The sequence below is a fragment of the Protomyctophum bolini genome (genome assembly GCF_963924005.1).
Source record: "Protomyctophum bolini genome assembly, chromosome: 13".
Classification (NCBI taxonomy): domain Eukaryota; kingdom Metazoa; phylum Chordata; class Actinopteri; order Myctophiformes; family Myctophidae; genus Protomyctophum; species Protomyctophum bolini.
In genome coordinates, this window is record NC_137874.1 from 21,023,850 (window position 1) to 21,040,860 (window position 17,011).

At 40.5% G+C, this 17,011-nt stretch overlaps 1 protein-coding gene across 1 annotated transcript; it reads right to left on the bottom strand.

Moving 5' to 3' along the window:
• Positions 1–1,388: 1,388 nt before the first annotated feature.
• vps36 (vacuolar protein sorting 36 homolog) lies at positions 1,389–16,778 on the bottom strand. The gene is made up of 14 exons (XM_080779511.1): positions 16,581–16,778; positions 15,095–15,163; positions 14,893–14,963; positions 14,518–14,632; positions 13,297–13,386; positions 10,760–10,846; positions 8,377–8,409; positions 7,969–8,046; positions 6,102–6,236; positions 5,908–5,973; positions 5,366–5,430; positions 3,848–3,932; positions 2,742–2,818; positions 1,389–2,331 (listed from the first exon to the last, which is right to left on the bottom strand). Exons 1-14 carry the CDS (start codon positions 16,674–16,676, stop codon positions 2,250–2,252), a joined length of 1,149 nt encoding a protein of 382 aa, XP_080635637.1. The 5' UTR covers positions 16,677–16,778; the 3' UTR covers positions 1,389–2,249.
• Between the last annotated feature and the right edge of the window lie 233 nt (positions 16,779–17,011).

A 17,011-nucleotide genomic window follows, 5' to 3' on the forward strand; every position in this document is an offset into this window, starting at 1 on the left:
TCTATGAGTAGCTGTCTGTCTGCCTGCCTGTCCAATTGTCCATGAGTAGCTGTCTGTCTGCCTGTCTGAGTAGCTGTCTGCCTGCCTGCCTAATTGTCCATGAGTAGCTGTCTGTCTGCCTGTCTATGAGTAGCTGTCTGCCTGCCTGCCTAATTGTCCACGAGTAGCTGTCTGTCTGCCTGTCTATGAGTAGCTGTCTGCCTTCCTGCCTGTCCAATTGTCCATGAGTAGCTGTCTGTCTGTCTATGAGTAGCTGTCTGCCTGCCTGCCCAATTGTCTATGAGTAGCTGTCTGTCTGTCTATGAGTAGCTGTCTGCCTTCCTGCCTGTCCAATTGTCCATGAGTAGCTGTCTGTCTGTCTATGAGTAGCTGTCTGCCTTCCTGCCTGTCCAATTGTCCATGAGTAGCTGTCTGCCTGCCTGTCCAATTCTCCATGAGTAGCTGTCTGTCTGCCTGTCTATGAGTAGCTGTCTGACTGCCTGCCTGTCCAATTCTCCATGAGTAGCTGTCTGTCTGTCTGCCTGTCTATGAGTAGCTGTCTGCCTGCCTGCCAGCCAGCAAGTTGGTTAACAGAAAATAAATTGTTATGGCTGAGTAAAATAAAATACAATAAACACAATTTGCCTGAAAATAGATTACCCAGCTATGACCTTTTTCATGAAAAAAAATGAGTAGTGATATGGCTGACTGAGTAAAATAAAACAATCTACCTGAAAATAGATAGCTATAAGTGAAGAGCAATTTCCGCAATTTCCATTTCCGCAATTACCATTTCCCCCCCCCCCCAAGCTTTTATTTTCGTTCGAGTAATAGTACAACTCTAATAGTATTACTTATAATAATGTAATTAAAGATAACTTCATTCAGATTTATTTATTTTTATTTCATTTTCCAGATTTGTTTTTCTTCTTTTTTTTAGATTTTCATTGGTGGGCCAGTCATAATGGTCCCGCGGGCCTGATGTGGCCCACGGGCCTGAGGTTGAGTATCACTGATATATAGGCATAGGGCCTAAGGGGTTAATTACAAGAGCAAGAGACCATCCATCTTCAACCGCTTATCCGTAGTCGGGTCGCAAGGGCAACAGCTCCACCAGAGTGCTCCAGACATAAGTGACTTCCTCCTGGGGGATTCCGAGACGTTCCAAGGCCAGTGAGTCGATGTATTTCCTCCAACTGCGCCTTGGTCTGCCCCGGGGTCTCCTCCCAGTGGGACGTGCGTTGAGGACCTCCCTAGGGAGGCGCCCGAGAGGCATCCTAACCAGATGCCCGAACCAGAGACCAGAGGAAGTTAGTACAATTAGGCAAATACACTGCAGTTGGCACAAATTCAGAATACCAATAAATGAGACGAATACATTAAATGATTTCCATAACCTCCTTTAACTTTCATGATACATGACACTTAACTGAGGCTGATTATCCTACAGTACAGCAGAACAGTAACTTTTAATGCCTAGAGACTATGTTTTAGATGCAAGGATGTCATCTCGGTGAAGTACAAAAAAAGGTGTATATATATATATATATGCCATTAACCAATTACCAAAAATCCATTCATCAATTACTGTAACAAACAAAATAACTGTTCTAAGGACTGTTATATTGAGTCCTACCCAAATCCTGTTAATTTTGGATGAATATTCTTAGACGAACGCACCAGAAATTGTGTCTGACTGTAGAAAATTGCCTCCATAGCTTACAGTTCAACACACTTAAAACACAGAAAACATGGTTCAGTAAACTAAGATATGGTGTAATAGGGTAACCAACGAAAGCAGACAGCGGACCCCAGAAAGACACAGACTATTCAGTTACTACACTTTGTTTTTACTTCCAGACAATTGGATAAGTATCATCAAACAATTAATGTTGACATTCTGCTGGACCACGTGAATTGACAGAGGTAATGACTTCAATATGCTAGATCTGATTACATTGAGCAAAAAGCATCAATAGAAAAGTTTGTCCAGTCACTGTGATCCACAAGGTGGGTCACCAGATGTTCAGACCGAGTCTCTGAAAACTTTAATAACTTCAACCCTACTGTCCCTATTCTGGGCATGCCATAATAGGATTGTGTTTTAAGCAGCCTGTAGATTGCTATTTTCAGCAGAGATTTAGTGTAGAGGGAAAAAGGATGTGGCCAAGGATAGCCTCCTGGGGGACCCCTGACCGGGGTTATTTGATGGATCGGGACTGCATGGTAAATGCAAACTTGGCGTCCCATGCAGCTGTGATGTGTGCTGTTCAAAAGCGGTTGGGGTAGAATCTCAGACCCTCAACTGAATCATCTCTACAAATATGACCCATCTTCTCAGCCAGCAATAACCTGGAAGAGGAGGAGAGTGAGGGATTCAAGATAGAGTAGAAAGCAGAAAAGAAAGCGAGAAAGGAGACATATACAGAGAATATTAGAAAATGGTTTATTTTCTTTATCAGAATCGTTTTCAGGTATATCTACCTCTCTATTATCTATTAAAAAAGATATATATATATATATATATATATATATATATATATATATATATATATATATATATAATTGGGCACGCCAGGATGAAAGTAGTTGAGAGTCAACATATATACAATATAATATACAATATAAAACAAATATTAATTATTGCACTTTCTGTAGTGTAGACAGTAATGGTATGTATAGTACAGTACACCTGTTCTAATACTGGCAACAACAGAATAATTAACACACTATCACTGCAGTCTCAGTCTTTCAGTGCTCACCGCTCTTTAGAAAGAAGAACAGAGAGACCCAGAAGCTTTGCAAACTCCTGTGCCGTTAATGAACCTTTTTCTGTCACCTGCAAAAGAGAGAGAAAAGAAAAGGGGAGACATCACACATTTTCCCCCCCAATTGATAAAACATAATTGTAGACACTTGTCAGAAAGGGTCGTGGGATGAATTAAGTTTAGCCTTTCCGAGATCGGGATAAAGCATTGTTTGTAACTTCATCACCTCGCTCGACATAACCAAACACAGAACAACGAAAATATGTCAGTTTGTTATTGTGAGCTACATCTGGGCTTCATCAGACCTAAAGAAAGTATGTGACCCAAGGATTGTGGTTAAATTATCGGGATCTTAATTTTCAGTGTGTGGATTATCCATCCTTATTTATAGTCTTTTTTTACAGAGTGGATCTGCGAGAGGCCATCTATGAGAGAGTCTGTGTCTCTGGAGCTAATCTCACAAACCGCTGAATCAGTGCCACACTTATTAGTACCTAAACTAGAGATAGATAGATAGATAGATAGATAGATGTCACATGAAGCCTGAGGCCCACATTAGAGCCATGTGCATTTCTATTCCAAAGATCCACATAATTTCCTTTTTTTAATCAAACTCAAATGGGTTGTATGGGCAGTACCCTTTTTCTACATGTGGGTTCTGACTAGGCTAGCCCCATCTGTGACCTCACTCACTGCAGTAACTTGGAACTCTGTCACAAATTGAAAAAGGCGTTGACATGTTCCTATGGATGTCTATATAAACGGTGTGGTAAAATGATATTCTGCCGTGAAACAACATATAAATATAAAGAAGTGCTCTCCCAATCAGCAGCATTGTCCAGGTAGCGATGAAGTGGAAAAATGTAAACAGTTGGAAGTGGAATATCATTTTATCACCCCGTTTTTGCTACAGATATCTGCAGGAACATCAATACCTTTAAATTGCAATGGAAAATAGGTCAATAATCCATCTATTCGTCCAGCAGCCCCTGTCCTGGATTACAACGCTATGTTACAGAGTCCCGAGCTTCAGGGAGGTCAGAGTTGGGGCTCGGCTGGGCCATGTCAGCGTAATGTTATACGGTAGTGTCAGAACATACGTTGTCCAGTGCTGAAGCTATCATTTCTTCTTCACTGTGAGACTGCAGCTGTACCACCATCACACCACTGTCAAACACACGCAACCTACAGCAAGAGAGAGTATAAAGAACAGAGATGGGGTGAGGGAGGGGACGATGGACATGAAAACAAGAGGAAGGACTCATATTGTAACGTGCATATGTGTGATGGTATTATTGTATACATTATACAGGTCTTGGGTGCAGGCAGTGGCACGCTGGCTGATTGTTCATTATGACCAAGCAACAGATGCGTAATTGTTGAGTGATACTGTGTGTGTGTATATAGTTCGTATACAGTAGTGTTGTTCCTGTATGCAACACAACGGCACAATGTGTTGTCATGTTCCTGCCCTGCACCAATGTCATCGAGAAATTATGCTATAGCAGCTATAGGGCTATTTGACTTTGCAAATAAAGCAAACATTTAGTTACTTGTCAAACAAGTTAAAAAAAGAACCAAAATGATCCAGTGCCGTTATGATTTATCCAAAAGCTCTCGTAAATACTTTTCATAAAATCCATCGACACGCAACTACTTTCAACCTGGCATTACTATTTTGGGAATGTAATGTCATTATAGGTGCAAAGAAATCCCCAAAATAATGTAGCAGAAATAGCAGATACAGTATATAATATGTTGTATATTTTTGTTTTAGACTGTACGGTGAAGTATAAAGTAGGGCTTAATGATTAAAGGATAACCAATAGGCTATTAATGTATGGAGAAAAACAAGCATAGAACAGTGAGATATGGATATTACTAAGTTGAAGTTCTCTGTCATACAACAACAAATTGTGATTTGAACTTGGACATAACAGATAGAACTAATAGAGGACACACTGCAAAATTTGGCAGTGTTAGAAAGGAGCCACATGGTTCCATTATTACACTGTCACTCTCAAGAGTTAAATGAACACACTGAGATTTGCGGTGTGCTAACTTGTTATTAGGCCAGTGCATGGAGAGGAAAGCATTTCTACAGAATCTCTGGGAATTTACAGGAAATGACACAGCCTCAGTGTGACTACTTCCAACAACAGGAAATAGGAAGGAAGTGCCTGGCCGATGCCTGAGAAGCAGGCGCCAGCAGCAGACTGCCCTTCAATGCTCCTCCAATACACATGCACATTGACCTATAAAAACATACAAGCAGGCGTGTACACAACACAATGAACCACTTCAATTAATTTCAATCCAGTTCAGCTTAATTGTCAATCCAACTAACAAAAGTACAGTACATGAATAGTAAGTAAATCACTCTTCATGTGACCACCGTGCTCTGACTGTAGGTGCGCTACCCGTTCAAAACATATCAAAATAACGGTAGTGGGTCGCACACACCAAGACTTCAGTTCAAAATATGTATTGCATTTTTGAACAGGGACAAACGTTTCGGCTATCCAGCCTTCATCATGTGGTGATGCGACCCACTACCGTTATTTTGACTTAGTAAGTAAATAACACATGCAAAACACATAAACAAAGTTCAAACCCACCTCAATGGGAACTTCATTGACTCAAACAGCTTGCACGCATTAACCAAATCTTCCGGAGACAGGAGCTGGGTGAAGTGGTGGGGAAAGAGCCAACCGTTAGAATGTAATGGCACAGTAGTGGGGTCCCATGCATCACAAGGGGTCCTCAAAGGAAGTTGAGGCAGTCGTAGGAAAACGTATTGAACGGTCTGATTGAATTAAAATTAATTAACGCAGGAAGATAATGTTGAAAATGACTTTTCTAATCGGATGTTCCACATTTATCTCCCCATGCATAATGGACAATTAAACACTTCTGTACTGGGGTACGGGGTCCTGGGCATGAAAAGGTTCAGGACCAGGTGACAACCTTAGTTGAGTTAGAGTTAACGTTCATGACATGTTTCACAACTGGAATAGATTCTTTGCACTATTAGAGACATGCTTGTGTCGTTGCTTGAGTCGTTGTGTAAATGGGGGTTTTGCTGCAGTTTTAGGCATGTCGTTGAACTGATAATTGATCTAAAGTTCCTGGGGAGGAACGTTCATGTTCAGCGTCTTACTTCCAGTCCTCTGGCTCGGTTGACAAGACAGTACACCTCAGTCAGAGCCATCATGCCACCACGCTCCTAAAAGAGTGAGTGAGACATAATTAAGTGATATAAAGAAGTACAGTACCGGTATATTATATCTGCTATTATACACACAAGAGAAAAGGTATATACAGTTAATGTACTTATAAGCACAGCACACAAACCTCCAGAGGGGCCTGGAGCATATCTGCCAGTTGTGTGGCCAGCTGCATATGGTAGTGTGTTCCAGATCCATGTGTTTCTCTGGTCACAGGGTTGGCAATACCCATGCTCAGCAGATAGGACTTAAACCGGATGGTCTGTAAAGGACAAACGTCTTGTTTATGCACAAACTACCAGAAATAAACACTTTATAGGACATTTGAGAGTCAAGTTAAAGGCTGTACAACACACTCTGTTTATATCTCTCAATCTGTTTCTTTGTTTATTATTTAAAAAGGAAACTGTAATAAACGCTTAAAAAAGGTTGTACAACACAATGTGCGAGTCTGAAAGCCTATGAAGTGCTCATGAAATAATAAATTGCTTCCTTCATACCATGTGCTATAGATACGCTCAATTTGCACACAATCTGATGTTGCATCCGACCTTTGATATTTTTCACATGCATTTACTAGACATACAGTAACTACAGAGACTAGACATCTCTGTCTGGCTCCATATATATTTGTCATTTGATCTACTCCTATTGCTTTATCAGGTCTTAATGCTTTTATGTACAGTCAGCCAGGTATGTTAATGTCCTGTGTTTTAGCCCATGGTTTCCGAAATTACGCCATGTGGCAGCCAAGTCTATGGACTAGTTTAGAGCCTAATTAAAAATAGTTTAGGGTAGTTATGATGTCATTTTTATTATCACCGCCAGGAGGTCATGCGTTCAGCCATAGTCGTGACTACTGGTAATCATACACTGCACTACTATTTCATGGCTTTAGGTAGAAATGTATCCTCATACATTGCTGTTATTACTAGTGCAGGAGATCTGCACTCCATTTTGTCCATGTCCTTGATACAACCCAAATTTCAATAAAGATCTCGATGTCTCAGTCAAATTGACCATATAGTGGCATGTTTGAAAAGAATGGAGTTTATGCACACACACACATAAGACACCCCCATTTTCTGCACAATGGCTCTTCTATGGACCTCTGCCTGGAATTTGCATACAAGTATGCAAGACTCTTAGTTTCAGGCCTGAGGAATTTATTTTAGTCCCATATTGAAGAAAGTGGGTAACGCAAAACCTCCTCAATCCTAGAAAGCTTATTAGAAGAGGACATTTTAGAGCAAAAGCTCATCACATGGTCAGCCACTGAAGCTTAAAAAAAAGTTTGCTTAACTCTCTTGGCCAGCAATGTGAAAATGCATACAGGCCCTGAGACATTACTGATGACATGGAAACCAGCAGTGATGGCCTCCCATGTTATTGTTGGCATCACTTTTCTGTAACATCCCCTCCGCTTTGACATGACTTACTGTCAATATACTGTACAATGGTCTATAGGTTGTGGAATAACAAGGAAGCATGTGTCATTAAGTGGCAAGTGCTGTTATTAGTGCCCCCTCTGGACAGCTGTGGAGGGGGGAGGATATAGGTTTGTGCTCCGTCTGTCTTTCCGTATGTCTAAAATCTCATCTGTTGCATTTCTCCTATACCACAAGGCCTACAGTAGAATGACCAAACTTGGTACAGGATGGTTAGATCTAGTGTCATGTACCAAATGTACGGTAGGTAGGTCACCTTGACCTACTTTTGGTATGGAATCTGGACAGCCATTGAGATTGGGGTTCTCTCAGTCGCAATCACTATTTTGTCTATTGGGGAACAATACATTGCTTTGTTGTTAATGTGATGCAAAATGCCACCACATACAGCAGTGTTAATTTGAATGTATTACTTGCATATATTTGAGCATGTATTGCATGTCTGCACACCAATATTTTCATTTTGTATTCTTGGTCTTGATGCTGACGTCACTTCTATACCTCTCATGAAGGATTATGAATGTCATAATGGTATATGACTCATACCTCATCCTCACTGATGCCACCCTGCTTGTCTTTGATCTTATTGGCTATGGACTTGGACAGCTCCACCATCTCTTTGGCCTGTTGGAGAAAAGGACCGTTTTGGTAAAACGCAGCACAAAGCGGATGACACATAACAGTAGCCGACATTGGTTCCGATGACCCCCAAGTTAAGGTTAATATACTGTACTCCATCACACCATGGTGTCATTTGCTGAGAATGAGACACTTTTATTCTGGAAATCAGTTCTGTCAGCAAGCAACACCGTCGTAATGCGGGGTATAAATTAGGCTTAAACAGCTGGAAGTCATCAACACATAACGAGTAAAGTGGATCATTCAAGACCATTAATTCCTTTAGGAATCAACAGCTATAAGAAGCAAAGAAAATGACAAAGCAGTTTTTCTTACCTTCACCATTAGCTTACTGAGGTCCTCGAAGGCCTGAGAAGGAAGTAGAAACCAAAAATTGTTGATAGGGACAAAATATGTAAACAATTCAAAAACCAGAAAAACCACACGACCAGAGATTTAATTTATATGTAATTCCAGAGCACACCCCCCAGACTCACACGACCCCCCCCCCCCCCCCCCACTCTCTCACTGACATTAAAATCTGACATTTTAAGCTCCTCAATGCTCTGCTCCCCTTTTAATCAAGCCAACTATGTGGACATTCCAAACATACATTATGAACTTAACTGTAGCATGACACATGACACAAATGTTGATGCTTCAACAATGGTCACAGTTGCTCCGGTATTGCATTACAATATACTAGAAATATCCCTCCGATCCCCGACCTGAAGTTTTCTCCAAAGGTTCCAGTTATATCTATATGCTGGCACAGTGCTAAAACGTAGTGGGTAAGACTAGTGACTTTTGACTTATTTCAGTAATAGAGCACAATTTCTTGTGCAGGGTTGTCCAACTCCTCCAAGCTCCCTGGGCAATGAAGACTGAATTCACCCACATCGCCTACTGCTTCTGGTACTTAGAAGGATCGGTTAAATCAATGCAGATAACACATTTCACTGTATGTGCAAATATATAGTGACAATCACCCCAAAAGAGTGGGGACTATGATGATTATTATTATTAATAATAATGAATTATTACTTTAATGATAATGATAATGAACTTTATTTATATAGCACCTTTCAAAACAAGGTTGCTCAAGATCAAAAGCAATATGAAAAAGAGAATAAACACAAACAAAAAGCAGCATTTGCGTATATAAAATCAATAAACAGAGGCACGGATGGTGCTAACCTTAAATGCACCGGCAGTGCGTTCCATAATCTAGGAGCCCGGGTGGCAAAAGCCCAATCCCCCCGGGTAAGGTTCGTCCTAGGGACCCCCAGGAGGGCCTTATCCGATGATCTGAGGATGGTAAGGTTCGTCCTAGGGACCCCCAGGAGGGCCTTATCCCATGATCTGAGGATGCGCTCAGATTTAGGAGGGGGCAGTATTTCAAGGATGTAGAGAGAGGCCAGCCCATTTAGGGCTTCATATGTAATAAGTATTTTTTTTAAATCGCATCTGGCACTCACAGGCGGAGAGACAGGCCAGGTTACATGTTGCCTGAGCCTGGTTTTAGTGTAAAGCATAACTGAGTATTGTCCGCAGTGAACGTTTATGTTGCGAGTGCGAATGCCGTTGCCAATAGAGCACTGAAGTCTGACGTCAATATCGGTAGAGGGCGCAAATCCACGCGTTCATGTACTTTTTATTTGCATTGTAATCCCCATAGGGGGATTTTAGATTGCCTCATATAAGAACTGTGTTTGGAAAATAAACATGTCACCCTGGCCGTTTCACTCATATGGATATGAAGAATCAACTGACTGAGAGAAAACGCTATTGTTACTGCTACTGAATTAGTTACATTTTCGCTAGAAACAGACTATCATATATGAGTGACTGACCAGTGCTGTGGAGGGAGGGTGCGGACACCAAAAGCAATGTTAAAATTCATATGGGAAATCAATTGGTTAGAAACGACTTTATCTAAAACGTTAAAAATGAGACTTTAGAAATGGGTCTAAAATAGAGAAATTATGGAGATCGCCTGCTTGCATTTATGGCAAACAGTGAGCAAAAGAGAACTAACTATTCTGAAAGATGTTTTCCTTGTACCAAGTTTCCATGTGATTATTCCCATGAGATTCATGTCCAGACTGCAAAGAGTGGAAGTAAACTGGCCTTGTATTGTTAAGGTTGTACACGAGGACAGATTGGGAGTTCACAAGTCACGCACAATGGCAGTTTAACTACCTAGTATTAACTACCTCTATTGTGTGTGTACACACAGAGCAGCTGCACAGTAGCACGTTAGGGTACACGTATACAGTCTACAGGGGTAGGGAGAGATAGCGGTGAGACATAGGGATGCCAGGCTGAAAGTAGTTTAAATATTATTATTACAGTTTCTGTGTTTGGAAATGATTGTGCACAATGTACTGACATGAAAAAAACAATACCTACTTATGCTCTTCACCCACTGGGGCATAAGGCATCAAACTTCTATATTTAGATAAATTATAATCATACAGTCTACCCTACTGTAAAATTGAAATTGAAGTTAAATTCATGTAATGTCTGGCACACTACCTGGCACACCAAGAAGAATTTTGAGTGCCAAAGCAGCTTTGATGTCTACAATTGGAATCTCCCATAGAGCAGAGAGAGAGAGAAAATAGATTCTCAGCTGGAGTATGAAGCCAGCGAGTACAGCAACACAGACACTGAGCAACTAAAAAAGAATCCCTTGACGCAATCAGTTGCGTTTTACCTCAGAGATGTTTTTGTCCGTTTCCTTCCTCTTCTCCTCTATCTTCCTCTCAATGCCAACAATCCCCACGGCACGCGTCCTTCCCGCCTGCATGGACACCACCACCGGCCCCCGCACCAGGAAGAAAATGCATTTGAGACAAAAAAAGAAACCACTTAACACAAATAGGAACACATGCCAAAACCCGAAATACATAGATGCATATGTCACACACACAAAGAAATACAAAAACTTAGAAGTGAAGTCACAACAAACTTTTTTTTACCTGGGCACTTTACTCAAAGTAAGACACTAGAGCATGTTTATTGCAGGGGGTGACTGACTGACGTCTCCACAAGCATCTTGCTGACGAGTAAGACGCTTCTATTTGAAGTGCCCAGGTAAAATATTTTACTACGTGTTGTTACTTTGTTGTACATACCGGTAGGTAGGGGACAAAAGTAAATTACATAGAATTTTGTGACTCACATAAGTAACTGGCAACTAAAGGAATTTTGTGACTCACGTGAGCAACTGGCAATTAAATGCTAATAAATTATCTGCTTTAATTACAGTGTTGTTGAATACTCTACTTTGATTGGTCAATCAAGGTGTTATTGCCTGATAGAAGACCGCTGTTCTTAACAGACCAGGGTTCTGCGTCTGTTTACATAGCGTGAAGCAGAATCTTTGTAATCTAATAAAACATTTCATGTCATATTATTTATTTTGTTCTGTAAGTAGCCATGCAATGTACAGCGAGGCATCATGGCCTCACATTTCTTAACATATAACCTTTTATTCTCCAAAACATTCTCCAAGGTTAAAGGAGAATTCCATACTAAAAGGCTTTCTTACCTTTCTTTGTAGTTGTTACGTCCCCACCAAAGAGGTCCAGGTGTTATTTTGTGCAAAAGCTCCTTATTGGCTATTTCCCCTATCATAAGCCCTAAATGAATTGCATTGAATTGAATGGGAATTGAATGGGGCTATGGGGTGTTGTGCTAATTCGCTTATTTCCATCGCTCAAAATTATAATTTCTTTGTATATATCCTGTCTTCATAATGTAAATAATATCCCAAGCGGCACACTTTACTACTTATTTCGATGGAAATAAGCGAACTAGCATAACACCCCATAGCCCCATTCAATTCCCATTCAATGCAATGCAATTCATTGAGGGCTTATGGTAGGGAAAATAGCCAATAAGGAGTTTTTGCACAAAAACGTGGGGACATAACAACTACAAAGAAAAGTAAGAAAGATAAGAAAGCATTCTAGCATGGACTTCTCCTTTAATCTGACAATGAAATTACTGCTGATGCATTTCTCATTTCAGATAAACGGGGAATGCAAAAGCCAGTCATATAAATAGTGAAATGTGATGATACCTTAAAACCCATTTTGGGCGGGAACCCCTTTTTGTGAATTGAGCACCACTAATACAGAAACATGACAGAAAACTGTCAGAACTTATAAGATTTTTTATTTATTTCGAGGTCAGGCCTAAATGGGTTAACCCAGCGGTTCCCAAACTTTTTTGTCCATGCACCCCCATTAGCATGATGCCATACAGTTGGATTATTGCTAATTAAATAAATATTAATTCAAGAAATTAAAACAAATATTGAATAGCCTAACAAAAGGCAATATACCAGTAATGTCTGCAGTTGAATTATTGCACATGGCCAAAATGGAATATTAATATTATTCCTGCCATTCCTTTTCATTTTAGGGATACACACAAACCTATAAAAGTTGACAGATTTTGTTTGAGAATATTGTGGTTTGTAGCTGTCGAGCCATATTGTATAGGAACAATGATGCCATCCTGTGGCGACAGCCAACATTGCTTTATCACTTCAGAATCTACCGTTCACACACCTAACCAAAGAGATTCTATATAAAGAGGCGACACTCTCAAATATTTGGAATCACCACTAGATGGCGCATCGGTAGCGCTTTGACGTCATCACACCAAGATGGCGGCGGGAGAGGATAATCTTAGAAGTGGAATAGAATGACTTCAAAGACTCTTTTTGGAAGCGTTCGGAAAGAGCGCACTGTGCAATGCAAACTAATATGAGAGTGAGCTCCCGGTGAGCATTTGTGAACGCACCCATGTTTTTTAGAGCAACCGGAAGTTGCGTCATCACACCAATATGGCGGAGGCACTGGGCGCTGGTTGTTACTATGGGGTTTAATGAGAGTGTCGCCTCTTTATATAGAATCTCTTTGACCTAACCCTAGGAGTGCATTCAAATAGACAAAAGAGGGGAAAAGAAAGGGTTATTTCCTTTCTAAGCTTAATTCCTTTCATAGCCAGTGTTGTTAGAAAGCATGAGGCCAAGGAAAGGCATGAAGGAATTAGGAAAAGACAACCACAGTGCTAAGAGAATCTGACTAACTAGCTGCTTAGATACTTTCAGGTCAGTTAACTCTGTTAGGAGCCTTCCAAAGCTAAAAATACTATTTGACGGCACTCCAAGACAATGGAGAGGAGTTTATTGTTAATATGGGATGGGAAAGAGGCTTGTGCTCAAGAGCAGCTTCTGACCTGGGATTTGGTTGCCGCTGGCATAGGCTGTGACGCTGGTGTATTCTCCCATCTCTTCCGTGTCATCTCCTCTGTCAGCCTCCTGTAGAACTTCAGTAAAAAATGTGTTTCTGTTAATACTGGGAATTCACTGATCAATCTAGATATCTGATGCTTTATATTTACATAAACACCAGCCAATACTGACATCGTGTTATACTTCTGTCAATTTTGATTTCATTTGTGAGATACATAAACCTTCAAAATAACACATCCCTTCAATGTAATGTACCAAAGTTGAACATTTCAGTGTTGGCAGTACTGAAATGTATGTAAAATGTCTTTCCATTACATTACATCCGATAGTGGAGTGGTTATGGCAAGTATGCCTGACATGATACTGATGACACTCAGTATCACAGCGAGTCCTGGGTTTGATTCCTGAGCCCAGTGGGCGCACCTTTTCTGTATGTCACTCCCTGATTCTCTCTCCCAGTTTCCTGTCTCTCTACACTGTGTACCATCAATAAAGGCAGACAAAAGCCCAAAATATCTTTAAAAAAATAAAAGTGTAACAGAAAGGTCCTCTGTTACTTATTTTGCACATGTATTTGTATTTTTGTAACCATGATTGATCTAATTGCACAGCATAATGGCACTTTGGTAGTTTATTTTGCACAGTCATGATTTTATTATTTAATGCATTGTTGTTTCCTGGTTAGCGAAGACTCAGCCAATCAGTTCTATCTGGGGAGACAAATAAATGTTTGGGGTGTGGTAATCATGATGGGCAGGTGCAATATGCTTGAGAAGTGCAATAATGTGAAGTTTTAATGTTGATGTTTTATTTTTCAGTAAAGATTGGGCTGGACCATGTCAGGATAGCAAAGAGGTGTTACGAAGTGCTGTTGTGATTGCTTATTTATGTTGTAGTGTGAAGGGATTATGATACCTTGTGTAGTTCACAGAGACTTATAATATTCGTATGGCTTAAGGTTATTTATATATATGTATGTATTGTGTGTTTAGTCATGTATTTGATTGTATGTTCAAACATCCCTGTAGAATGGTATAGTCCCGGCTCATTATCTCAGCTGGGCATAAAAGGCGGTGGACTGGAGCATCAGGTGCTTTATGTGTTCCTGGTTATTGTGTTGAATAAATATACCATATGGTTACACCAGACCAAAGGCCTCTGTACTCACTCCGACCGCTAAGATGGGCATTCTCACAAATGCTTACCTCAATCTGCCCATGTTCTTTGAAGGACAACTTGATGTAAGAAAACTTGCTGTGTTGGTAAGGACCTGGCTCCTTGTTTGCAGGTGCTGCGTGGAGATGGATGACTATTTTTGCACTGAAAGATAAGAGTACAGTACAGTTGTCAATTTTCCACCAGCATCATGGTTAATGATTTGTTATGCACATTTTCAATATCAATTTCTTTCTTTCCATTGGATAGAGCCAAAATGCACAGTGCATACTAGTAAGTATAAGCACATACTGTAAGTATGAGCAGTTGAGCACGGTACATCAACACACAGTAAATATAAGCACAGTACACTACACACTACAGTAAATTTAAGCACAGTACAGTATGGTATTTTCAACATTCACCTTTTTCCTATTCCTGCTGCTTGCTCCTCAAAGAAGAGGATTTGTGACAGTGGAATTGCTATGCAGCATTCCTAGAGAAGACAACAGAAGCACCATTAGACTCAGCACAATGATGTTTAAATAATAAGCACAATTACCAATTCGCCTACTGTTAAGGGCATTTGAGCAGCACAGTACATGGCACACCATGCTCTTCTCTTACATGGTTCTTAAGGTCCCTCCATATCAGTCGATGGGTGGTGAGCATGGTGAGTCCAACATCCAGCTTGGCCTGGTAGAATGAGAGAACCAGACAGGGGGAGGTCATTTTCTGCTAGCAACATAGCAAGAGTCAAGACTACCGGTTAGCTCCTTTCCAGACCCTCGATTACCTTTTCTGTATTTGGAACGTCGGCACCCTAGGGTCCCTTGGATGTCAATCCACTCTCCATGGTACGCACTGGTATCTCTGTCTGGTTCACGGACAAATATAACGTCTCTCGCGTGTTGATGAGATGTCAAATATGCAACTTTACAGTAGGAGACCTCGGAAACTTGTGTGAATCGGCACTAATCGGCGTTGCCAGTTTTCCAGTGCTAAAGAGGAGTGAGCCATCCCTCAACATTTTACCCTCAACATCATCATCATCATCGGATTACCTGCAGTATTTGTAAGTGTTGTTTCTATTGTTCATTAACCTTAAAGCCAATACAACTACAGTACATCTGTACCTGCATGTAGGATTATAGGACAAATAGAACAAAAATATGCCTGAAATATTTATTTTTAAATCACCTATTTGAGAGTACAGTGTTCAGTGATGCAAATAGCCTGCCCTGCATCCTGCATCCTTACGCCCTAACCACACCAAAGGGTCAAGACGGTTTTAGCGTTGTCCCTGCGGTGTGATGTCTTGTTGCATGTTGACCCACATTGACCCTAGTGATTCAACGCATGGAATTCAATGGCCCAAACCACATCAAAGGGTTGAGACGGTTTTAGCGTCCTTGCAACCGTTTCTTTGGATCCAAGGAGTTGCATGGTGACCCTTTGGTGTGGTTAGGGCTTTAGACTCACTAAATTGAGAAAGGATGCAATCATGTCACCCTCCGGGGGTCCTGGGATGCAATACTGTGCTCAGTACTGATAAAATGTCCATGGGACCCATCTAAAGGACCGCCCCTGGGTCCTGGCCTGGGACCCATTACATTGAAAACCTATTTACCGGTACATCACTGACTGTTACCTTTTAGACTGACATGTGTAGCTATTCTTTAATCAAAATAATGTATGCAGTCAGAATAAGAGTAAAAGTACCATGCATGGTGGCTTTCATTTAATACATTTGTATTTGTCTTTTATTTGAATAGCAGCCTAATCAGCATCTGAGCAAGATGTAATAATGTATTTTTGAATGAATTATTCATCTTTAATGTATGTTTTTGTTTGTTAGAATATACCTCAAATCTAATTCATATGGTGATAGCTAAATAAGTGCCATAATCCCATTAATTTACTCATGTTAAGTACTTTACACGCTAGCTGGATAAAAGTACATGTGTTGCAGTGGCAGTGCTACTAAAGTAAAATAAATATCCATATTACTGACTCATAGATATTGGTTTATTCGTTTGGTTTTGTTCATTGTTATGTTTTCGAGAAAGTTTATAACGTTGTGTCTGCAAACATTGCTGTACCAAGTTCTTACCTTATCATCCCCGTCATATAATTTCACGCCGCGTTGCTGGATAACCATCGTCTCATTCATCTCCAGGAGACCATTCGACCATGTAAATCTGTCCATGTTTTACTCATTTAAAAAATAACTTGTGTTTATTCCACTTTTACTGCTGTCATTACTCTATGTTTACTTCCTGTACTGTCCCAAAATATTATGAGCCTGGTACGACGGTGTTGTGCGCCAGAAATATCCGATCTACAAGCTTACAACGCATCGCTGAGGCGGTGTGTTGTGAGTTTGTAGATCGGATATTATCAGACGCTACACTACACCGCGCGTACACTGAAGCATAGATTAAGCATACTGCCTGCACAAAATCTCAACAAGATACGAACAAAACTTTCTATTCTGTGTCTCATTCAATATATATAATACAGATGCATTGCATTGTTCATTTA

Coding starts and splice junctions, on each gene's coding strand:
- vps36 (XM_080779511.1), bottom strand. CDS start 16,676: ATGGACAGATTTACATGGTCGAATGGTCTCCTGGAGATGAATGAGACG. Junction 14,633..14,892: donor GCAGCAGGAATAGGAAAAAG/GTGAATGTTGAA, acceptor CTTATCTTTCAG/TGCAAAAATAGTCATCCATC. Junction 5,431..5,907: donor ACCGAGCCAGAGGACTGGAA/GTAAGACGCTGA, acceptor CACTTCACCCAG/CTCCTGTCTCCGGAAGATTT.